At 40.0% G+C, this 24,726-nt stretch overlaps 1 protein-coding gene across 3 annotated transcripts in view; it reads left to right on the plus strand.

Annotated features, from left to right (window-relative positions):
• Positions 1-24,726, plus strand: part of ZFAND3 (zinc finger AN1-type containing 3) — a 338,039-nt gene that overhangs the window by 29,722 nt on the left and 283,591 nt on the right. Inside the window, exon 1 of one of the 3 annotated variants that reach the window (XM_081827414.1) lies at positions 13,458-13,548. The exons of the other annotated variants lie outside the window; for them this stretch is intronic. Within the exon in view, the coding sequence (XP_081683540.1) occupies positions 13,473-13,548 (76 nt within the window). The 5' untranslated portion in view covers positions 13,458-13,472. Of the gene's footprint in view, positions 1-13,457; positions 13,549-24,726 lie in introns of those variants that run through there. 3 annotated transcript variants of the gene reach the window in all.

Here is a 24,726-nt window from a genome sequence, read left to right on the forward strand (position 1 = left end):
TTTTTTTTTTAAAGATTTTATTTATTTATTTGAGAGAGAGAGAATGAGAGACAGAGAGCACGAGAGGGAAGAGGGTCAGAGGGAGAAGCAGACCCCCCGCTGAGCAGGGAGCCCGATGTGGGACTCGATCCCGGGACTCCAGGATCATGACCTGAGCCGAAGGCAGTCGCTTAACCAACTGAGCCACCCAGGCGCCCCAAAAACTTTAGAGTCTTAAAAAACAATTTAGTATCATTTTTCACAGTTAGTTGACAGGTGTGGCTGGAAACTGGCATAGCATATTCTGCCATATTCTATGGGTCATAGCAGTTAAGGAACTGCCCAAATTTAAGGGGAGGGAAATTGGACTCCATTTGTCAATGAGAGGAGAAGCAGTTTGGGGCCATCTTTATATTCCACTGGTGCAGTGGTAATCTTGGGAGGGAAAAGTGGCTGAATTACAGAACACCTTTCTTATTTTCTTCTGGGTTAAAATTCTTCATGCCCAGGCAGAGTTCCGAGGTAAACATATTTTGTTACTGTTGTTGGCAGAGGGGTAAACATGAATAAAATTTGGGTATGGAAAAGGTTAATGATGTAGACAAGAAAATAAACTCTAGAAAAAGAATAACAGGTTTCCTAGTCCCTCTCCTTCCAAGGAAGCATACATAGCTTATTCTTTTAAGAACTGGCTTGTTATGTTGCTTTTTTCTTATGAGAACTGTGATAACTTTCAGATTTAAGAAACTGTTTTTTGGAATAGGTTGATGAATTGCATGTGTCACCAAGAGAGCTGAGTATGTCAGTCTCCACTCCCTGAGAGGCTTGCTAGGCCCGACTTGTCCCTTCCCTGTAACTCAGTTCCCTCTAAACCTATCCTTTTATTTATTTTTTTAAAAGATTTTATTTATTTATTTGATGGAGAGAGAGATAGCGAGAGCAGGAACACAAGCAGGGGGAGTGGGAGAGGGAGAAGCAGGCTTCCCGCAGAGCAGGGAGCCCGCTGCAGGGCTCGATCCCAGGAACCTGGGATCATGACCTGAGCCAAAGGCAGCCATTTAACCAACTGAGCCACCCTGGCATCCCTTTCCTGGTTAGATTTTAAAAGTGAAACGGTCCTTTTGGGCATTTGTTTTAGAACTTGAACTGCCCTGCCTTCTGGGCTTTGTGGAGTGTTCTCTCGCCTTTTGCAATTCTCTAATAGTATGTCTCCCATTACATACTCAGACCCTTATTAAATAAATTACCTCTGAAACTTTTTCTGCTTCTGCAGTTCATTCATGTTGGTTGTCAGTTGTTTCTCTTACAGCCCTGACCTCATGTGTACATGTCTCAGTTCTTTGTAAGCTGAGTGCTGAGCCCGTCTCAGTCATCTTCATTTTTTCCACAGTGCCTCACCTTGTGCTTTGATTCAATTAAATGGAATATACTCCTAGGTGCACCATCTTCCACTTGGCAGTTACTAAAAAGTGGAAGATGATAATATGAAGGCTTATCAAGCACTTAATAATGGCAACTGCTATTTCTTCAGCACTGTACGGTATGTACGCTCATTCTCCTGAGCTTGCTTGTACACTTCTGACTACTGTTGGAGGGTCGCACGTATTTCCTCTCCTGAATAGATGAGTAAGAGTCTGGAACTTGCTCAAGCACACTCACCTAGAAGGAGGTTGAGCTAGAGCTCAAATCTAGTATGTAAGTGTCTGAGTGTCTGAGGCAATCCTATAATTTATATTTGTGATTTTTATTTAGGTTCTGCTTTCAGAAGAAACAACATCTGAAGATGCAAAATATATTGAAAGATGATAATTGAATTCTTGACTTTATTATAAGAATTTCTTTACTGTTTCTGGTGATACATTAACCAGAGATTTAATTTGAAGCACCTGGATTTATATCATCCATTGGCAATATATTGGACATGAAAGTTCCTTTTTATATTTTTTAATATTTTGAAACTTAAAAATAGCTTGTGTAGCTTTTTGTGCAAGTTAACAAGTGCTGATAAAATTTCACCAGTTAGCTTCAATAGTAGACAGTATTTTGTTAGACAGAGTACCGTAGACACACACAAAATGATTTGAGTGACTAATTTCTCAATTTTCTGTAGTACAATACATAATTAGTACCATTCTGGATGCATAGGAGAGAAGTTAATCTATTACATACAAAGGATGCCTTAGGGAATAGGTCTGCAAACTTCTGCCCAGAACCAGATCTAGCCAAGGAACTTAAGATTTTTTTTTTTATAAGAGCAGTTTTATGTTTTTAAATCATTGAATAAAGAATATTTCTGTGAAAATTATATGAAATTCAAATTTCAGTGCCCTTACATAGTTTCATTGTAACACAGCCACTCTCAGTCATTTACTTAACTGTTGACAGCTGCTTTGGAGCTCCAGTGGCAGAATTGAGTAGTTGTGAAGGAGACCACGTGGTCTGAAAAGCCTGAAATATTTACAGAAAAGGTTTGCCAGCTTTTGCCTTAGGGCATTAGTATTTAATCCTCTCCCGTGGAACCTTGATTGAGAAAGGCTAAGACTTCCCAGAAGACACCTGTTAGACCCCACAGCGTGCTTTGTGTTTGATGGGACTGTGTGTATCACAATGGTTTTGAGAATTGATCCTTTCTTTGCTCTGGAATGATGTTCTTTGTCACTTGGCTTTGACAATTGAAGCCAGAATTGAGCACCTAGGTTTTATTTTGTTCTAACGTGCTGAGTTTGACTAATCCATTGTATTTGACACTTTGAAAAGCACTTTTTTTAATGGCTTACATTGAGATTTGCTTTTGAGAAGCTACTAATTGGCAGTTCCAAACTGGACAGATTGAGGCCAAGTAAAGCCTGTAGGTGCCTTTCAGGCAGCAGTGAGGTTTAGAATCACTTGCTGTCAACACCAGGGAATTTTATTATCATTTTCATATTTGAATTGATGAAGAATCATTGGATTCCTGGAGCTGCAGCCCTGAAAGGGGAGACTGGATAGTCTGCCTCTGGAATATTCCCTTTGTCTCTGTGGCCTCATCATAAATTACTCTCTGCTAACCTCTTTTTGGCTTTAGTTAAAAATTCTTTCTCTGGTAAGTTTTTAATTAGGAAGTGCAGAAATAGAACTTCTTGGGTTGTCATAACTTAAACCAGCCACAGAAATTTTAAACTGGAGAGGGAGCTGTATAGCTTAGAAAATAGTTTATCAATGAAGACTTGTTTGAGAAAACGGGAGGGGAGTGATTTCTGCCTTAATGCTGGTAGTTTTGTATTATATGAAGCCAAAGACAATTATAGGTAGGAAGAAGAGAACTGTTGAGAAAGTTGTCGACTTCTTCCTTTAAATTTGTGTTTTGTATGGAACTTTTATAACTTTGATAGTTTTGACAGGTGAGGTTCTTCAACATCATGTTTTCCCGTAGAAGTCCATCTTTAAATATAAAAATCAACTCCAAGGTTTGACAGAAGTCTGAAGGCATATCAGCCAATAGTGTTGTAATTATTCAGATAATTAAAATAAACTGCCTTGGGACACCTGGGTGGCGATCCCAGGGTCCTAGGCTCGAGTCCTGCATCGCATTGGGCTCCTTGCTCAGCAGGGAGCCTGCTTCTCCCTCTGCTTGCCGCTCTCCCTGCTCATGCTCTCTCTCTCTCTGTCAAATAAATAAAACCTTTATTTTATTTTTTTAAAGATTTTATTAGAGAGAGAGACAGCAAGAGAGGGAACACAAGCAAGGGGAGTGGGAGAGGGAGAAGCAGGCTTCCCGCCAAGCAGGGAACCCGTGGGGCTTGATCCCAGGACCCTGGGACCATGACCTGAGCCGAAGGCAGACGCTTAATGACTGAGCCACCCAGGTGCCCCATAAATAAAATCTTTAAAAAAATAAAATAAAATAAACTGCCTTGCAAGTTGAGATGAATTAGCTCAGGTTCCATATTTCTACTGCCCTTCAGCAGTAGCAGTGGATGGTCAGAGAGTTGGAGTGAAGATAGAGGATCAGGGGAAGGGGTGGCGAGTACAGAGGTACTACATCCTAGAGCCAGAGTGCTCTCTCTCTTTAAAGTTTTAGTAATCTCTACACCCAGCGTGGGGCTTGAACTCACAGCCCGGAGATCAAGAGTCTTATGCTCTTCCGACTGAGCCAGCCAGGCTCCCCCGCAGAGCTGTCCTTTTAGAGTTGCTTTGTGCTGTTTCTTTTTTCTTTTTGTCTCCCCTCCCTCCCCCCCGCCCCTTCTCTGGGGGAGTGGGGTGATAAGTAATTTATAAAAACCTATTTTCCCCAGATGATTTGCCTCATTTAATAGTTTGTGCTTTGTGCCATTACTATTTTGATTTTTGTTTAGAATTTACTATTTTAGATGAAATAGAGTTGTGATAATAACAGGAGAATGTCCCGAAGGATAGTTAGGGACTTAAAACTTAATTTAAGTGCCTTGTGGGCGGCTTTACGATGGTCCTGAGTGAGGAAAGAATGAGTGAGGCTTTGTGGGTTTGGCTCCCCTCTTCCCTCCTTTTCCATAGTCTTATCTAGGTGGTCTCTTTCTCAGTCATATCCCTGCCTCCCTGCTCCCTTCTCCTCTCCCTTGGTGCTGCCACTTTTGCCTGCTAAGGTACCTGTAAAATGGCTGTGTTGTATCTAATCAAGAAATTGAGCAGTGGATCATTACAGCATTGAATTCACCGTGGGCACAACCCCAGTTAGGTTTTACTACCTCAGTAGGGACTTGTTTCTAGCCTGTGAGTAGTCTATCTAAAAGGGAAGATAGATAAGAATAAAACATAGATGACTGAAACGTAAAATCAGTGATAGTTGTACATATAAGTGTTAAACAGAAGCAAGATGGTTTTCTTCAGTTGAAGTTCTTTGGAGCCAGTCAGGAGAGGCTTTTTTTTGAAGAGGTGAGGTTTTCAGTCTGAGGAAGGATAGACTGAGATTAATAATGAGATATTTTAAATTGGGATTAGAGGGGCGCCTGGGTGGCTCAGTTGATTAAGCGTCCGACTCTCGATCTCAGCTCAGGTCTTGATGTCAGGGTCGTGAGTTCAAGTCCTGTGTTGGGCTCCACGCTGGACATGGAGCCTACTTAAAACAAACAGGATATCCTGGGATTAGGTATGGGAGTGGGAGTCAGTCAGTCAGCAAATACTCTACTGTTCACTTTGTGCCCGACACGGTTCTAGGTACTGGGGATATAAGTCCCTGCCCTCATGTAGCTTATGTGAGGGTGACAATGCAGCAGAGGGTATAGGTGGGGGTATAGTGGGAAATAGTCCAAGAAGTGGAATAATGCCCATCTTAAAAAAAAAGCCATGGTGAGTAGTTTAAATATGATTTATGAGACCACTGAAGGGCTGCAATATTGTTATTACATTATTTGAGAAAGGAGAATCTTTCTATAACATATAGAGAATTGGAGTTAAGGGATTTGACAATAGAGGCAGCCCCCTTCCCTCCCAAAAGTTTTCATTTGTTTTTGTTTTATTCTATACTTTTGGGGAATAAATTTCTTTTTTTTTTTTTTTTTTTTAAAGACTTTATTTATTTATTTGAGACAGAGAGAATGAGAGAGAGAGAGCACATGAGAGGGGGAGGGTCAGAGGGAGAAGCAGACTCCCCGCCGAGCAGGGAGCCCGATGTGGGACTCGATCCAGGGACTCCAGGATCATGACCTGAGCCGAAGGCAGTCGCTTAACCAACTGAGCCACCCAGGCGCCCCGGGAATAAATTTCTTGTGTCAATATTCAGTATCAAGGGACAGGGATGATGATAGAATTCTGCTTTTTTTTTTTTTTTTAAAAGATTTTATTTATTTATTTGACAGAGACACAGCGAGAGAGGGAACACAAGCAGAGGGGGAGTGGGAGAGGGAGAAGCAGGCTTCCCACTGAGCAGGGAGCCCGATGTGGGGCTCAATCCCAGGACCCTGGGATCATGACCTGAGCCGAAGGCAGCTGCTTAACGACTGAGCCACCCAGGCGCCCCTAGAATTCTGCTTTTAAGAGCCCTCTGAATTTAGTCTGGCTGCTCTTATTTTTGAGGGTTTTGTCTGCTACAGCAGAGTTGAAAGGCACAAATTATTTCCATGGTGTGTTGTAATCTTGGGGTATAAATTACATACAGATCAGGTAAATCATTAGGTATGTAGACTTTTATAACTCCTCATTGAGGTGCAGAGGTCAGCGTCTTTATTAACTCCTTAGGTCCTTGAGAAAGCATGGTGATTTTCTGCTTTGGCCTCTGAACCTTGTACAAGATCACATCATAGTTCCTTACACTTGCAATTTCCGTGACCCTGTTGTTAAATTCTCAGTTTTGCCCCCTGAAATTCCTTTACTTTTTCTTTTGAACAGAGTATGTTTCTTAGCTCTTTCTTCTCCAAACAATGTTCCAGCTCTCTCTTAGGCCCCAGGGACTACCTCCAAATGACTCTGGCTGTCTTGTGTGTTCCCCACCCACACTCTGCATACTCATTGCCTAATTAAGATGTCTTTGGGGCGCCTGGGTGGCTCAGATGGTTAAGCGTCTGCCTTCAGCTCAGGTCATGATCCCAGGGTCCTGGGATTGAGCCCCACATCGGGCTTCTGGCTCAGCGAGGAGCCTGCTTCTCCCTCTGCCTCTGCCTCTCTCCCTGCTCATGCTTTCTCTCTCTCTCTCTGTATCTCTTTGTCTCAAATGAATAAATAAAATCTTTAAAAAAAAAAAGATGTCTTTGCTTATAAGAAACAATTCCTTAAAGCTAGTTTAGCAAGGGGGCATTTTATTTTATGACTATTCACTCATTCTTTCAGCAGACATTTATTGAGTTAGGTACTCTGTGTCAGGTGCTATTCTAGGTATTCAAGAATACAAGGAAATCTCACAGTAACTCAAGAGCAAGACCCATGGTATATCTAATAAAACCTGTTTTTAGGGGGGCTCTGAGGACCTTAATAATAGCCAAGTGTTTACCCCTTAGTGGTTCTCAAACTTTAGAGTACATCACAGTCACCTCAAAGGCTTCTTGAAACACAGATTGCTGGGCCCCAGTCGTAGAATGGGGACAGATAATTTGCGTGTCTAACAAGTTACCCAGTGATGTGGATGCTGATGCTGCTTCTCTGGGGACCACACCTTTGTAAATTCCTTAGAAGGATTATCTAATTGATTCACTTGTGAACTACCTGTGGATGTTGTCTAACTCCCCTCTGCCACCAGGGATGTCTGATGTCCATCTCTCATTTAAAGAGCAAGTTTTCAGGGTGCCTGGGTGGCTCAGTCAGTTAAGCATCCAACCCTTGGTTTCAGCTCAGGTTGTGATCTCATTGGTTGTGAGATCCCTGCTCAGTGGGGAATCTGCTTGAAGATTCTCTCCTTCTGCCCCTCCCCCTACTTGTGCGAACTCTCTTGCCACCCCCCTCTCAAATAAATAAATAAATCTTAAAAAAGAAAATACGGAGCAAGTTTTCTAGGGGGCAGTTACTCTTGAAGAGCATGAAGGTAGACACAGGCCATGAAACATGCTCAATAAAACATATAACCAGGGCGCCTGGGTGGCTCAGTTGGTTAAGCATCTGCCTTTGGCTCAGGTCATGATCCCAGCGTCCTGGGATCAAGCTCCGCTTTGGGCTCCCTGCTCAGTGGGGATCCTGCTTCTCCCTCTCCCTCTGCCTGCCGCTCTGCCTACTTGTGCTCTTTCTCTTTGTCAAATAAATAAAAACAAAACAAAACATATAACCAGCTGTGGCTGGTTGTGTGTTGCAGCCGTCTGTTTTTCTATATTTTGGTTTCTCTTCCTTTTTTCCCCACTCATCCTTTCTTAGTCTTTGTGAAACTCCTGATTTTTTTTTTTTTTTAAAGATTTTATTTATTTATTTGAGAAAGAGAATGAGATAGAGAGAACATGAGAGGGGGGAGGGTCAGAGGGAGAAGCAGACTTCCTGCTGAGCAGGGAGCCTGATGCGGGACTCCCGGGACTCCAGGATCATGACCTGAGCTGAAGGCAGTCACTTAACCAACTGAGCCACCCAGGCGCCTGAAACTCCTGATTTTCTTTACAAAGTCTGAATGTGCTTTGGGAGGGGAGAGGTAGTTTATTCTCACTTTCTACAACTCTTTTTTTTTTTTTAAGATTTTTATTTATCTATTTGACAGAGACACAGCGAGAGAGGGAACGCAAGCAGGGGGAGTGGGAGAGGGAGAAGCAGGTTTCCCGCTGAGCAGGGAGCCTGTTGTAGGGCTCCATCCTAGGACCCTGGGATCATGACCTGAGCCGAAGGCAGATGCGTAACGACTGAGCCACCCAGGTGGCCCCAACTCTTTCCTTTCTTGAGGTTTACACAAAGAATACACATTCACCTCAGTGATTCTCTCCTTTATTCAGACTAGTCAGATCTTCACAGCCAGTAGGATTTTTTTGTGGGGGAGGAGTAGGATGAATGTTTTATTTTAACCTTGGCGAAAATGTTGGAAGCTGTGAGACTATTGAAGTAGTGCAGATTTGAAGTGGGGCTGGGGTATAAGAAATAGAATAGGTAAGATTGAGTAGAAGAAACCTGGAAAAATAAAAATGTTTTAATGGGAAAGAAACTTTCAGAATTAATTTCCAGTTTTCCCGAATCAGATGTTGTATAGACTGTCAGGGAAGAGGTGAAACACAGTGGTGAAATAAAAGAAAACAAAACAGTACAGAACAGAAATGGCCAGGAAGAAGCCATTGGTGGCTTTTGTGTGAATTATTCAGGGTGATGATTAGAAAGATTTGTGATAAGTAGAGCTATCCAGTGAAGATTGTACTTAGTAGTAGTTTTCCCAGGAATAAAAAAAAAGGAATATTTATTCCTTATACTAGACTGGTTCTTTCCAGAGTGCTTTTACTCTCTTAATCTTCACAAACAAATTGGATAGATGTTCTTCCTCACCATTTCCCTGAGGATAAAGTTATGGTAGACATTTGACTTGCCTAGGTTATTGAGGTCATGAGGCTAGGCCTTAAACCCCAAATCTAGCTCATTATCTTTTTCCTTGGAAATGAGGTTCTCTTCCTATTTTCCAGTATTAGTTATATCTACCCAGCCAGAAGCCTGTGTCACCTTTGACTCTTTATACTCAATCTGTTTCGCACCCTTCATTCACCAGATTGGTCTTCTAGCTGTTTCTTACATTTTCTTTCTCTCTCTTTGCTGTCGCTGCCACTTGTAGTTCAGGCAGCCTCTGCGTCTTGCTTGGCCTGTTACCTCTAAATGGAGCTTCTTGCTAGAGTCTACCTTTTCCCTCCTCTGTTCTGTTTATTTGTGATCTTTGGAAAACAGACCCGTTCATGTCATTTATCCACCTTGGTCTGGCTCCAAACTGTACTATTTCATCTGACCTTCCACTTTCTTCATATACACTGTCCTTGAATCACATAAAACTAATGTTGTTCCCTACTTTAAATATTCTCTGAACATCTCCAAGTGTTAAGAGTACCATTGTGAATGGATTTCCTAATGACCCTGAATCTTAAAATAGAGTTAAATTGTCTTTGATATTCTTGCTTAAGAGGGCAAGGCAGTAAATTAAAATAAAGTTATCTGTCCAAGAGTTAAAATTGGGGAGGGTGGTGGAAACTGGTATTTACAAGGACAGATTTTAAGCTATTACGAAAGATTGCCTTTTTAGAACACTAAAGTGCTCAAGGATCTGACCAGCTTATGTTTTAGTGTAGTTGCACATTATTTGCTGTTCCTTCGGTAGCTTAATATATTTTTTATTTTGTTTGGATTTTTTTGATTAATGATTGATTCTTTAAAGCAGCACAGAAACAATAGATATTATACAGTATATGTTGCCGGTAAAATGTCCAGTTTGGGCATCAAAATTAGGTTTGTGATGACTTCTGAAGAATCATTAGAAGCCATTCTAAACATAATTTAGGAAGTTCACGAAGCCCAATGTAACACACTTCTTGGTTTGGTTTATATTCTAGCTCTGGCCGAACCAAAACTAGGCTGTGTGACATTAGCAAGTTTTGTGACTCCCCTGGGACTCCATTTCCTTACCTCATAAAGGGAGTTGGAGTAGATAAGTGGGTGTGGGAAAGTTGAATTTGTTCCCTAGAGAATATATGACAGTGTCTGGAAATATTTTTAGTTGTCACCACTTGGTAGAAAGAAGTGCTAATGGCATTAAGTTGGTAGAGGCCAAGGTACTGCTAAACATCCTACAGTGTAAAGTACAAGAATTACCTGGCAGTGGCTCATTTTTTTGTCTGTTCAAATCTAAACTGTACCTGTTCGCTTGAAGACTTTTTTTCTGCTTGGTCCCGTATACTTCCTGATTAAAACCATGCCCCTTCTGCTTTTATCCCAGTGTGGTGTCTTTATCCCCTCATGCACATATCTTGCTTTCTCCAGACTCCTTGCCTTCTCTCCCTTTCTCTCTTTCTGGAATGCCTTCTACTTCCTCCTCATATAATTATAATGTCTTTTTTTTTTTTTAAAGATTTTTATTTATTAATTTGTCAAAGAGAGAGAGAGATAGCTCACAAGCAGGGGGAGCGACAGGCAGAGGGAGAAGCAGGCTCCCCGCTGAGCAAGGAGCCCGATGTGGGACTCGATCCCAGGACTCTGGGATCATGACCTGAGCTGAAGGCAGACACTTAACCGACTGAGCCACTCAGGCGTCCCTATGATGTCTCTTAAGACATAATTTTTGTGTTCCCTTAGCATTTGGTGTTAATTTAAACTAAATCATAGTTCTTTTTTTTTTTTTGACTTTATTTTTTATTATAATAATCATAGTTCTTTAATTTCACAAGTTCTTATGTTTATTTCCTTAACTTGGAAGTTTCTCAAAGGGTTTCTACTCTCTGTAAGCTTTTTTTGCTGTAAATATTGTTGATGGTTGGTGCTTTTCGAAACCTGGTGGGCTTAGAAAAGAGTTGTGAGAAGCTGATTGTGATAGGTCAGTAATAACTATTTTGACATGGCCTGCAGATTTCACTTTATTTATATGACTTATATTCACTTTCATTTGTATGACCAGAAATGTTCCAGGTTAGAATTAAGGGGTTCAGTATGAGTTGGTTCATTCATTGATTCTGCATTTAATACTTAAATGCAATCAGTTACACTGGTGGGATGGGTGGGAAAAGAGGACTGGGTAAGACTGTTTGATGGGAGACCAGGCTTGGATGGGGTTCCATAATAGGTAGACACAGGGGACAACATGAGAGCCATTGGGCACAAACTAGAGGGCATTCAAACGACATCAAGACAGTAGCTCTTTCTGCCCATGGGTCCTGTCCCTGTGCTTTAGTAAAACCACCTTTTTGCACCAAAAAAAAAAAAAAAAAAGACAAGCCGCCTGTTTAAAAATTTTGCCAAGGGCTATACCTGAGCTTCAAAAAAGGAGCTAGACTTTTTAAACTTCTAAATTTTGCTGTTGCATGGCTTGACCCTGGATTTTAGAACCTAGTTCAAAAACTCTTATGACTAGAATTCAGTAATAGTATGACTAAATAATCTTTTTGGGTTAATGTAGGAACTTTAACCATACTTACAACATTAAGGGAAAATGAGGCCTGAGTTCCAAACAATTTAATTATAAACAGATTGTACTCTAAAAGGGAACTGCTGGTATATAAAATATGCTTATATAATATGGTTTAGTAAATTTGTTTTGTTTCTGAGTCTTAGCTCGTGAGCAGTGTAGTAGCTATAAGAAGTAGAAGAAAATACTGAAACCTTTAAGAATCTAAACTATTTTATTAGGCACTTGAAAAAATAAGTAGATTGTGTAAGAATTCCTGACTGCCAAAATAAATTATTGAGGGGAAAGACTAATCTTATAACATCTATTGCATTTTCTGATTACAAAAGTAATGTTTGGTCAGGACAGAAAACTCAAACACGTAAAATAAGGCCTTTGCCCTATTTTTTAGTGGGCTAGCCCCACTGTAAGTCCACCAGGCAGAGTGAAGACAGATAAAACATTTTCCTGAATATGCCTTCTTTAGGAAGGCATGAATTCAGGTAAGAAGCATATTATTGATTTAATTTCAGAATGTAGTGGAGGGCATATAGGACATTTTTATGAAACTTCCCTCTACTTTTTGGAGGTTCTTGGAGGAGGTAATGGAGGTCCCTAGGTTATGATAATGGATTTTCAAGTTTAGAGAAACATTAATAGTGATTAAAACATTTAGTGAACTTTTTGTGTTTGCTAGGCCCCATTCAAATGGTATTGCCATTGTCTCCTTTCAGCCTTAACAGCTCCATGAGATAGTTTTTAGTAACATTTATTTTATAGATGAGGAAACAGTCTCCGATTTAAGTTATTTGCCCAAGATCAGACAGTCAGGGTTGTACCAGGTATGTTTGATTCAGAACTCTCTCAATTACATATTCTCTTACTAGGGATACACCTGCTTCGAGGGTTCAAATTTGAAGAGAGGAGATTTTGTCAGTCAAATGAAAGGCAACACCTTTTCTTTCACTCTTGGGTGGCTGCAGTGACTTAATGTAAAATATGGGTTGCATTTCGAAATGAGACAGCATATGTAAAACTTCATGTAATATGAATATACACAGTGAATGTATTTTGTAGTTATTGCTGCCTCACTCTTTGAGGAATAACTAGGAAGACTTCTTTCTGGATAGAAACTTTGTAAAATAATGACATTGTTCATATTCAGGCATAATACTGCATTATACTCTTCTGAACTCTTGAAATTGCACACAGGATGATCCATAACGCTCTGTCTTTTCCTTTCTTCCTCTTTTAGACCTAGTCCTTTCCTGTGTAAACCTTGGTATTTGTTCCCTTTCTTTCCTTTTTTTTTTTTTTTTTTTCCTCTGTTGGCTCCCTTGCATGGATCCATGTTACTCTGTTTTCTGTGCACCTGATAGTCCATTTCGAGCTATGCCAGATACCTGCTTCTTTCAATATTCAACACATTTAGTTTTTTCTTTCTGCTTCGGATCACACTCAAAACTCCACCTGTTCAGTGCAGCATACGCCACTTGCTTTCACTTTCCCTTATCTCCCTGTCAGGGACATCCTTCACCCCCACATGCATACTGTTTGTACTTAGGTTGTCATTTCTGAATTCCTTAGGGCACAATCTGATTTTGTTCTTTTGATAGTCTTGCATTATGTTCACCGCGTAATGGCTTTGTACTTTGCCAGTAATGAAATATACATATTTTAAATTTGTGTATATGTAATAATTTTGTGAGGATATATTTACTATTAATTAATATGGTGAATACTTTACCTAAAATGCAATCCATGGTTATAACTGTCCTTTTTACATGTTCGGACAACTGTATTAGAAAATCCAGAATAATGGAGTAATAAAAATAGTCCATTTTTAAATGTCCTTCAAAATAATCTGATTAGGATAAATATTGTTTATTAACAAAACTGTTCACTTTTTTTTTTTTAAGATTTTATTTATTTATTTGACAGAGCGAGAGAGCACAAGCTGGGGGAGCAGTAGAAGGAGAGGGAGAAGCAGGCTTCCCGCTGAGCAGGGAGCCTGATGCGGGGCTCCATCCCAGGACCCTGGGATCATGACCTGAGCCAAAGGCAGACGCTTAACCATCTGAGCCACCCAGGTGCCCCTAAAACTGTTCACTTGTTAAGGGTAAAACACTGCTGGGTTTTGTGGAACCATGTAAAAGAATAGTCATGATAAAAACTCTAGTTCTTCTATTGGGGAGACAGATACTTTTTACAAGTGAATCTAAAGAAAACACTGTGGAAATAGTGTAAATAAATATTCAAACCATTTGGGAATAAAGGTCTTTAAAAAAAATTATAGCCCAGCAATTTCAAATAATATTTAGCATGAGGTGAATTCTGTGTCACTGTAGGTTGGACTGAATCTCAAAAGTTCATTGAAATGATGTGTGATTTATAGAACAAACTAAATATATTGAGGGGTCACTGAGTAATGTCATTTGGATCAGTTGGAGAATCTTCTTGAAGGAGATGAGTCGTCAAACAGCTCAGGACTATTATAGGTTATTGTGATGAGGGAGAATTTTAGGTAATGCGAAGGGTCTGTCCTCCACTTTACCTGCTCCTGCTACCAGAGGAGTGTAGTGTAGTGTTGATGTGGTTTGTGTGAAGGCACGGCTGTCCATTGACCAGGTCCCTGTGTGTGATGAGTAAATGTGTTGGTGTGTCTAGAGAAGTAGTTTGGTTGTGTTAGACTTTTTTTTAGCTTCCTGCAGAGGAGATACACCTTCAGGCATGGGGCTTTAGTAAGAGAGACAGGCAGTAGTACAGGGTATTGTTTGCTTGTTAAGTGTGCATTCATTCAGGATCCTAGTAATTTCCAGGCTAGAGGATATGAAGTAATCCTCATGGAGAGCTTAGAATCCCTTGGAGTACTGCCTAAACTCTGGTGACCTGCCACCTTTGTGCCCTAGTGTATATGGGAGGGTCTGTTTGGATAGATTTGTCACTCTTCCATGTGCATTTACCCCTGTCAGGCCAGGTTTGACCCTAGGTGTCCGTTTAGTTCATGGCTGCCTTAGGCTGGAACACCAATTTCTGATTTAGTCTGGCACAACTAGAATTGTAGGGTCATCTTTGCTGATAGACACAGGCAACTTTAAGCTGGAAGAGCCTCTTGGGGCACTTTTCCTGGGGGAAGGGTGGTAAGTTGTAGATCCTGAGGGCTTCTCATAGGAGTGCCAAGGTGTGGGGAAGAGTTAGATTTGAAGTGCACAAAGGTTTGGATAAGACTGGAAACAAACCTCCATTTGAACAGATTGTGGAGTGTTAACCACTTTGAAATCTGTCCTTCCAGCTCATGAAAGAGGAGGATAGTTTTTTCTTAAAAAATTTTAATTTGCAAATATATAACAAAAGCCTCCATTCCCACCCAGATGACTAAAAGGTGGGGGCATTGATTATAGAACACATCCTGTTATGTATTTATATTTATTGTTAATGTTACGTATTGCTGTCTAATTTTTCAGACACTGTATATTTAATATTTGCTGGGTATAAAACCTCTTTGTTAATTAAACCAGGTAAAGAAAAAGTAAAAAAAGGTTAAGCTGTTGTTTTAGAACAGTCCTTTGTGTAGTGCTTTGAAGACCAATGTATTTATTCCTTGAAGAGCTATTAATGCATAATCGGCTCTTTTGTATTTACAGTGCTTGACTACAATAATAATTTTTGAGTTTGCCAATGATTGCACTGTCATTTCTTTGGACTGGAAGAGCTAAAAAAGAACAGATATGCTACCAGGGTCAGCATTGGGCATATTTCATTGACTTCTAGTCCTAGGTCTACGATCATGAAGATGATGTACCCTTTTACCAACCTCTCCCCATATCCCCCACCACCAAGCGCCTGGCAACCATTCTGTTTCTATGAATTTTTGTTTTATTTTGTTTTTAAGATTATTATTATTTTTTAAGATTTTATTTATTTATTTGACAGAGAGAGACACAGTGAGAGAGGGAACACAAGCAGGGGGAGTGGGAGAGGGAGAAGCAGGCTCCCCGCAGAGCAGGGAGCCCGATGTGGGACTTGATCCCAGGACCCTGGGATCATGACCTGAGCTGAAGGCAGTCACTTAACTGACTGAGCCACCCAGGCGCCCCTTTGTTTTTAAGATTCTACATTTAAGTGATGCCATGCAGTATTTGCCTTTGTCTGGCTTATTTCACTTAACAAAATGCCCTCGGGGTCTGTCCATGTTGTTGCAAATGACAGAATTAATTTCCTTTTTCTCAAGGCTGAATAATAATCCATTGTACATATATGCCATATCTTCTTTATCCCTTTGCCCACTGATAGACATTTAGGTTGTTTCTGTATTTTGACTATTGTGAATAATGCTTCAGTGAAGGAGTGCAGGTATGTATCTCTTTGATAATCCTGTTTTCATTTCATTTGGATATATATCCAGAAATGGGATTGCTGGATCATAAGGTACTTCCGTTTTTAGTTTTTTGAGGAACCACCATATTGTTGTCAGTAGTGGCTGTACCAGTTTACATTCCCTTCAGTAGTGCACAAGGGTTCCATTTTCTTCACATCCTGGCCAAAACTTTTTATCTCTTGTCTTTTTTTTTTTTTTTTTAAAGATTTTATATATTTATTTGACTGAGAGAGAGACAGTGAGAGAGGGAACACAAGTAAAGGGAGTGTGAGAGGCAGAAGCAGGCTTCCTGCGGAGCAGGGAGCCCGATGCGGGGCTCGATCCCAGGACCCTGGGATCATGACCTGAGCCGAAGGCAGATGCCTAACGACTGAGCCACCCAGGCGCCCCTATCTCTTGTCTTTTTGACGATAGTCATTCTAACAGTTGTGAGGTGATACCTAATTGTGGTTTTGATTAGCATTTGCAATTTTGATTTGCAAATATTTTTTTCCATTTATAGGTTGCCTTTTCATTTTGTTGATGGTTTTCCTTGCAGAAGCTTTTTGGTTTGATGTCCTTCTTCTAGGGTGTCGAACTTGTTGGAATATAATTGTTTTTATACCTGTTGATAAAATAATTTCTGTGCCTTTGGGAGCAGGTGGGCCACATTTCCAGTACACATGTTATAGTCCTTGTTTCAGCAAGACCTGTTGTGATGCAAAGAGCTTTTTGACTTTGGAGCCAGAAAGCCCAAGTTAACATCTTGTTCCTATCACTTGTTAGCTCTGTTATTTTGAATAAGACAACCTCTCTGCATTTCAGTTCCCTTAACTTTAAAATGGGCATGTTACCTGCTTTTCAGAAGGGTTGTTGTAAGGATCAAATATGGTACTGTGCAGAAGTACTTTTTAAGCAGAGCAGAGAAAATTGGGGCATTACATTTTGGTTCTTTCCATTAGTTCCTTTTATTAAAGACTGACAATCATGACTCACTTTTGGTTAGAGTAATTTTATCTGACTATTCTGTGTTTGGCAATTAGAATTTCCCATTGTTGATCCCCCTGTTACACTCCCCTTCCTCCATACCATTTGTAGCCATGCTTATCTCTAGTTATCAGTAGAGAATACTGCTTCTTAAATTGTATCTCAGAAATATACATAATTTCCAGGGCCTTAACTATTTTCTGATAAATCTTATGGTCACAGATTAAAAATGAGGTTTGCTTCCTGGGGAGGGTCATGATAGCAGCAGCCTGGAGACCAGCAGATGAGACTTTGGGATGAACAATAGATGAAGACTGAATTGATGAGTGGGTGCTGGGCTCATAAGACTGGCGTTGTTACTTCAGTTTGGGTAACAGTTTAGAAAGTAGCAGCTTTTCTCCATTATCACTTGAATTTTTTTTTTTTTTTAAGATTTTATTTGTTTATTTGACAGAGGGAGACACAGTGAGAGAGGGAACACAAGCAGGGGGAGTGGGAGAGGGAGAAGCAGGCTTCCCGCGGAGCAGAGAGCCTGATGTGGGGCTCGATCCCAGGACCCTGGGATCATGACCTGAGCCGAAGGCAGCTGCTTAACGACTGAGCCACCCAGGTGCCCCTGTCACTTGAATTTTGATTAATATTGATTTCTTTTTCTGTCTGTAAAAAAGATGCATGTTTAGAACTCAAGAAGTGACAGTTTTATGGAGTATTTATATGGTATAGAAATAATATTATAAAATATGACTTACAAACATATGGGCTCCACTAACTTTTTATGGTTAATATTCAGGAGTTTAATTAAAAAAGAAATTCCAGAATTTAAAAATTTTGTTAGCCTTAGATTTTTGTGATTTAGTGTAAGTGAGCTTGAACTCCCCCTGCTGGCTGACTCTTTAGAAATACAACGAATTAGAGAAAAGAACCCTAATTTTGAGCTGAGATTATCTGTCAAAGTTTATATTCTCTGTAGAAGTGGCTAATGTTAGAGGAGGTGTCATTTTGAGTAAGGAATTGATTGCATTATGCCTTTCCTTGCTTGTAACTTGTTTGCAGTGGTATTTAATGCACAGAGGATATTAATTTAGTTTTTTTTTTTTTTTTTAAGGTAAACTAGATTTTATATCATGTGTCATACATTTACTCTTCTGGGTTCTCAAGAGTCACCTCATGAGCTACCTTTTTCACCCAGTCTTTTTCCATACAGAACAGCTTGTAATTTCTGTGCCTTTATTTGGTCATTCACTCGTATATTTACTGAATGTTGTTTTAGTTTCTGTAAAGCACTGATAGGTGTTGAAGTAGATGTGCAGGGATGAGAAGATACTCAATGAAGGTTTTGAGCTTCTCCTTTGCTTGAGATCGGTACTAAATGCCAATGAAATATTAGGTAAATTCAGAGTAATATCTTGTTAAATAGCATGATGAATGTTATAGGTAGTGAACAATTGGGTATTAAAGTTGATGAAGTGTGGTACAGATAAGGCAGGCATCAAGAGTGACTTGAAAAAGACTGAAGAATGGAAGTGGTTTGGACAGGCAGAAGGGGAGAGGAGAAGGACAGGCATTCTAGGCAGAGGGGACCTCATGACAAAAGGCATGAGTGGGATATTAGTGTCATTTATTTAGGGTACAGTGAAAAGCACTGTGTCAGGAGCTTCACATACTTTCTGATTTAATCCTTGTGTTAATCTTCTGGTGTGGTGTGACTCTGTACATTTCAAGGATGAAGTAAGTGAGATTTATAGGGGTTAAAGCTATTATTAGCATTTCCATTCACAAGTTATGGAAGTTCTAGGATTTTTATCTTGTGTATAAATAAAGGGTGCAGATGAAGTCTCTGCTTTTCTTGCTGTAACTAAAGATCTCTTAGTGAAAGGGCCATGGAGCATAGGTATTATACTGTGTGATTTTCAGCCTCCAGCATTTATTTAGAAATATTTCTTAATAGGCATTAGGTATGGGTAACTGGAGCTTTATTCTTTTTTTTTTTTTAAAGATTTTATTTATTTATTTGAAAGAGAGAGAATGAGAGAGAGCACATGAGAGGGGGGAGGGTCAGAGGGAGAAGCAGACTCCCTGCCGAGCAGGGAGCCCGACGCGGGACTTGATCCCGGGACTCCAGGATCATGACCTGAGCCGAAGGCAGTCGCTTAACCACCTGAGCCACCCAGGTGCCCGGAGCTTTATTCTAATATTTCACTGTTTCAGATTTTGTTAAAGCTTTATTGAAATACTGGTAGTAGGGACAGAAAACGTGTTGTATGTGTTCTGCTTTGTACACCCTCTCTCCCCACCAGTGTCACTGGTGGAAATAGGAAAATTGATCCATGGCACTCTTTCTTGTTGAGTCTGGATCTGGCCCTGGAATAATTTTGTTTTTTAAATACACTCAAGGGAGGGGCGCCTGGGTGGCTCAGTTGGTTAAGCGACTGCCTTCGGCTCAGGTCATGATCCTGGAGTCCCTGGATCGAGTCCCGCATCGGGCTCCCTGCTCAGCAGGGAGTCTGCTTCTCCCTCTCCCACTCCCCCTGCTTGTGTTCCCTCTCTCGCTGTGTCTCTCTCTCTCTGTCAAATAAATAAATAAAACCTTTTTAAAAAAGTAATAAAATAGGCGCCTGGGTGGCTCAGTTGGTTAAGCGACTGCTTTCGGCTCAGGTCATGATCCTGGAGTCCCTGGATCGAGTCCCGCATCGGGCTCCCTGCTTCTCCCTCTGACCCTCCCCCCTCTCGTGTGCTCTCTCTCTCATTCTCTCTCTGTCAAATAAATAAATAAAATCTTAAAAAAAAAAAATAAAAAAAAAATAAATACACTCAAGGGAATGGCATAAGAATATTTTATGTGATTTTAATTTTATTCTTTAAGTTAATACTTGAAACTTTGTATTGATATTCTATTCTATTTTGTTGTTATTGTTGAAAAGTTTTAGCTTTCATAGATTTTTCCATCAAGTTTAGCTAAAATTATTTCTCAGATGTATTTTCAAATGGGTAAGCAGTCGCACTTTGATTATAATAACTGCCTAGTTAGGGCTAGGCATTCATCCAACAGTCCATTTGATTGATAACATACAGTAAACTCACTGAGGGCAGGGGATTCTCTAGATTACTGAGGACTGAGGTAGAGGGTCTTATACTTTCCCAGTTGATTAAAGGTAAATGCTTTCTAGGTTTATGAAGTTGATGAAATGTACTTTGGTCAATTTTAAGATTAGGGACAACTTAAAAGTTCTCTTGAATTTAAATTAAAAAATTAGGGTTTTGTATGATTTCGTTTTGCGTTCACATATATAGACATTTGCCCTTAATGTTCTTAACAGACAACATTTTCCATAATAGTACACTTTTCTGGGCATCTAAGATAAGCAAAATGATGGTTTCTTAATGTGAGAACTGTTTAGTAGTTACCATAATTCTACATGGGAAGGATTGTAGATTTTCCTGCAAGATTCTTCCTTATGGGACATGATGAGGAATGATTAGGAGAGGAGATAGAGTAGATTGTCAAGTATATCATGTCTCTGTTGAACAGCCCTTTAAAAAATTTAATTGAAATATAATTGACACATGACATTGTATTCGTTTTAGATGTGTGACATAATGATTTGATAAATGTTTACATTGTGAAATGATTACCACAATAAGTTTACCATCTATCACCACACTTAGTTACAAATTTTTTTTTTATGACGACTTTCAAGATCTACTTTCTTAGCAGCTTTTCACATACACAATACACTGTCATTATCTATAGTCACCACGCTGTACGTTATATGCCCAGGACTTAGTGATCTTAAACCGGAAGTTTGTACCTTTTGTCCTCCTTCATCCATTTTGCCCATCCTCCCTACCTGCCACCTCTGGCAACCACCAGTCTGTTCTCTGTATTTATGAATTGGGTTTTTTCTTCTTCTTTAGGTTCCACATCTAAGTGAGATCAATATAGTATTTGTCTTTCTCTGTGTGGCTTATTTCACTTAGCATACTGCCTTCAGGGTCCATCTATGTTGTCTCCAATGGCAGGATTTCCCTCTTTATCATGACTGAATAATAATAAATGTGTATATATAACACATTTTCTGTATCCAGTCATTTGGTGATAGGTCATTTCCATGTATTAGCCATTGTAAGTAATGCTGCAGTGAACTTGGGAGTGCTTATTTCTTTTCAAGATAGTGATTCTGGGGGTGCCTGGGTGGCTCAGTTGGTTGGGCGACTGCCTTTGGCTCAGGTCATGACCCCAGGACCCAGGGGTCATGGGATTGAGCCCCGCATTGGGCTCCCCGCTCCTCAGGGAGCCTGCTTCTCCCTCTCCCTCTGCCTGCTGCTCCCCCTGCTTGTGTGCATACACTCTCTCTCTCAAATAAATAAATAAAATCTTAAAAAAAAAAAAAAAGATAGTTTTCTGTTTCCTTCAGATAAATACCCAGAAGTGGAATTGCTGATCATGTGGTAGGCTTTTTTTTAGATTTTATTTATTTATTTGACAGTGCACACGCATAAGCAGGGGGAGCAGCAGAGGGAGAGGGAGAAGCAGACTCCCAGCTGAGCAAGGAGCCCGATGTGGGGCTTGATCCCAGGACCCTGGGATCATGACCTGAGCCAAAGGCAGACGCTTAACAGCTGAGCCACCCAGGTGCCCCAGTAGTTTTATTTTTCATGTTCTAAGGAACTTCCATACTGTTTTCCAGAGTGGTTGCACCAATTTACATTTCTACCAACAGTGCACAAGGGTTGAACAGCCTTTTTTATATGAGGACCAATTCAAGAAAATCATACACATATATATATATAAAATAAGACTTGTCAACATTTCACATATTTATAATTTTTTTCTGTTGAAATTATGCTTTTTACTTTTTATTTCTGTTTTTAAGTTATTTTTATTATTATTATTTTTAGGTGGGGGGGGGGAGAGAGAATTGTAAGCAGGTCCATGCCTGGCGTGGAGCCCATTGCGGGGCCCAGTCTCACAACCCTGAGATCATGACCTAAGCAGAAATCGAGAGTCAGACACTTAACTGACTGGTGGCCTGCAGTTTTATGCTTTTTTTTTTCCCCAAAGATTTTATTTATTTATTTGACAGAGAGACACAGCGAGAGAGGGAACACAAGCAGGGGGAGTGGGAGAGGGAGAAGCAGGCTTCCCGTGGAGCAGGGAGCCCGATGCAGGGCTTGATCCCAGGACCCTGGGATCATGACCTGAGTCGAAGGCAGTCACTTAATGACTGAGCCGCCCAGGCACCCCTGCAATTATGCTTTTTAAACTCAGATACAACAATACCTGTAATTGCAATTAAGCATTCTCTTTGCCTTGTTTTAACTATGGAATTTCCCTTTTTGCTGAAGATTTAGAAACTGCCTATTTCACATGCACTGTAAGATTTGTAATGTATCTTTGAACGGATTTTATGTGAAATTTGACTATGGGTTGGGGATGTGGTTTGAGCAGTTGGAGTGGGGAAAATAAATTGGCCTTAGCATTCAGCTGCAGACTAGGGACACAAAGGACAATTTCTTAGAGCTTCATAGTGCTGAGGAAGCAGGAGGAAAGGGTGTTGCCATTGGGAACAGAGAATAGGACTGGGTCACAGGGAATGTGGTCCATAGGCAGGTTTGGGGGTAGAATAGTGGGTGCAAAAGTTTCTTTACTCAGATTATGAAACTGGGAATGGGGCTTTCTCCTTTCAGTGTTCCTGAGTCTCTGGCTGATTTACTTAATTTCTGGTCTGTGTGCCTCAGTGTCATATCTCTTGTGGCAACTTCTGTCTGTTTTAAGGTGGCAGCTCCTAACTTTATCCTCGAGATAGCAGCAGCTGTGCCAGCCCCAGGCTGATGGTGAGATGGTTGGTTGGAATCATTCAGCTAGAGGCAAGCTTTACAAAAAAAACTGTGTGTCAGAAGGTGATTGGTTAAGCTTATCATTCTTTGAACATTTTAAATTTCTTCTCATAATTAGACTCGAGGGTGATATTGTGAAGTTAGGAATTTTGGTTTATAGTTCGCTCAGCATTGTACATGATGTCGTACTTGAGGGAATTCTAAATTACCTTGTTAACTCCCTTTTTTGCTTAGGTGATTAATAAGAAAAGAATGAAATTTAAAAAGGACTTCTTATTTTTAAAGATATTGTCTAAACATTTTTGAATTCTTGTTATTAAAGAGAAGTTTGAAGTTACGCTATTGGCTTATCCATACAATAGTCATGAGAAAGCTATTTATCCGAGACACTGGTGCACTCTCCTTGGTGTAGTGTATTATCCAGTGAATTTTGAGTTTTCTGTGTCACTTGAAGAAAAGAGGTCCTTATTTTTACTTCAGTCACTGTAAATGTCAGTGAGAGATACCTCTGTGGTCACTGACTTTCAACGGTAGTAAGGTCAGATATCTTAATTGTTTAATGTTTTGTCCTGGATAAATGATGACTCAGTCGCAAAAACGAAAGAGGATGCACAGAAATGACTGGCCTATAGGCAGCTGGTTGGCAAAGCTACTTTAAAGAAAAATCTTTTTTTTTTTTTTTTTTGTAGTTCTGTTAATAGATTATTTCAAGGGAATTGGATTTCCCTGTGTGCTTTGAAGTGAAGTGCATGTTGTGCAGTGAAGAATCAAGTCCAACCTCATTGTGGAACTTGCTGGCTGTGGGTGTATCACAGATGGAAAGGTGTGGTGTTAAGACAGCATTCATATTTTCCTGCATGAGAGATTCATATGAATCAGAAACTCAGAAGTGGCCATGTCACTCTGGTTTCTCTGTTAAGTTGCTCAATTAGGGCATTCTTAGGTAGTGGATTGGAGATAAAATTTAACTGAGGCCTTGAGTTACCTGTTTATCTCCTGCATTTTAGACCTATAAAGGGAAAGACTACAGGCCAGTGGTTGTACTCTTTCCTCTGTCACAGCCATTCTGAGGAAGGGGGATTTGAGGTTCTTTTTAATATGGGTTTTAGGATTATTTATTCCATGTTACTGTTACTTGTCCTATTTTATCAACTAATGAAATATAATCGTTGTCTTGAGTATCTTACTATTTGCTATAATTAAACGAATGGCATTACTAGAAAACTTTAAGAATTGCCACACCAGGGACCAGCAGCACTCAGTCTTTGACAAGGATACCAAAGTATGGCTTGTGGTAGAGACTAATTGTTTATTGTGAAATGAGCCTGATGATAAGAGACCGCATACTCCAGTGGAAAAGTACTTTAGGTCAAAGACTGGATTCTAGTACTGGTACTGGCTTTCTTACTTAGGTATATGATTGAATATTTCTGACCCTTAATATTTCTAACCCAGAGTTGGTCTTAGATCAATTGAAACAATACAATAATGTCTCCATACTTTTTTTTTTTTTAAACAAGGCTGTTGTGAGGACCAATGAGATAAATAAGCACATATAAATGCTGAATATTGGGCGCCTGGGTGGCTCAGTTAGTTAAGCGACTGCCTTTGGCTCAGGTCATGATCCTGGAGTCCCTGGATCGAGTCCCGCATCGGGCTCCCTGCTCAGCAGGGAGCCTGCTTCTCCCTCTGACCCTCCCCCCTCTCATGTGCTCTCTGTCTCTCTCATTCTCTCTGTCTCAAATAAATAAATAAAATCTTAAAAAAAAAAAATGCTGAATATTGTTACTGAGGTTAGTGCTACTTGGAAGTCAAATATGTTGTAGATTTTTCTTAGATGACTTTCTTAGCTTGAAGAAATTTATTTTAATTCTTGATTTGCTGAGAGTTTTTTTTCTTCACAAATGTATATTGACTTTTGACAAATGATTTTTCTGCCTCTGTTGAAATGATGTGAGTGCACCAGTATCTCAGATAAATAGCTTTTTTTATTCTGTTCATATGGTAAAAAGATCTGGTCCCTGTCCTGTAGCAGTGATAGTTGAATAGAGAGAAAAACAAAGAAATAATGGTACTGTTATACTGA

This window comes from Leptonychotes weddellii, chromosome 8 (genome assembly GCF_054177405.1).
Source record: "Leptonychotes weddellii isolate Sample4059 chromosome 8, ASM5417740v2, whole genome shotgun sequence".
NCBI lineage: Eukaryota > Metazoa > Chordata > Mammalia > Carnivora > Phocidae > Leptonychotes > Leptonychotes weddellii.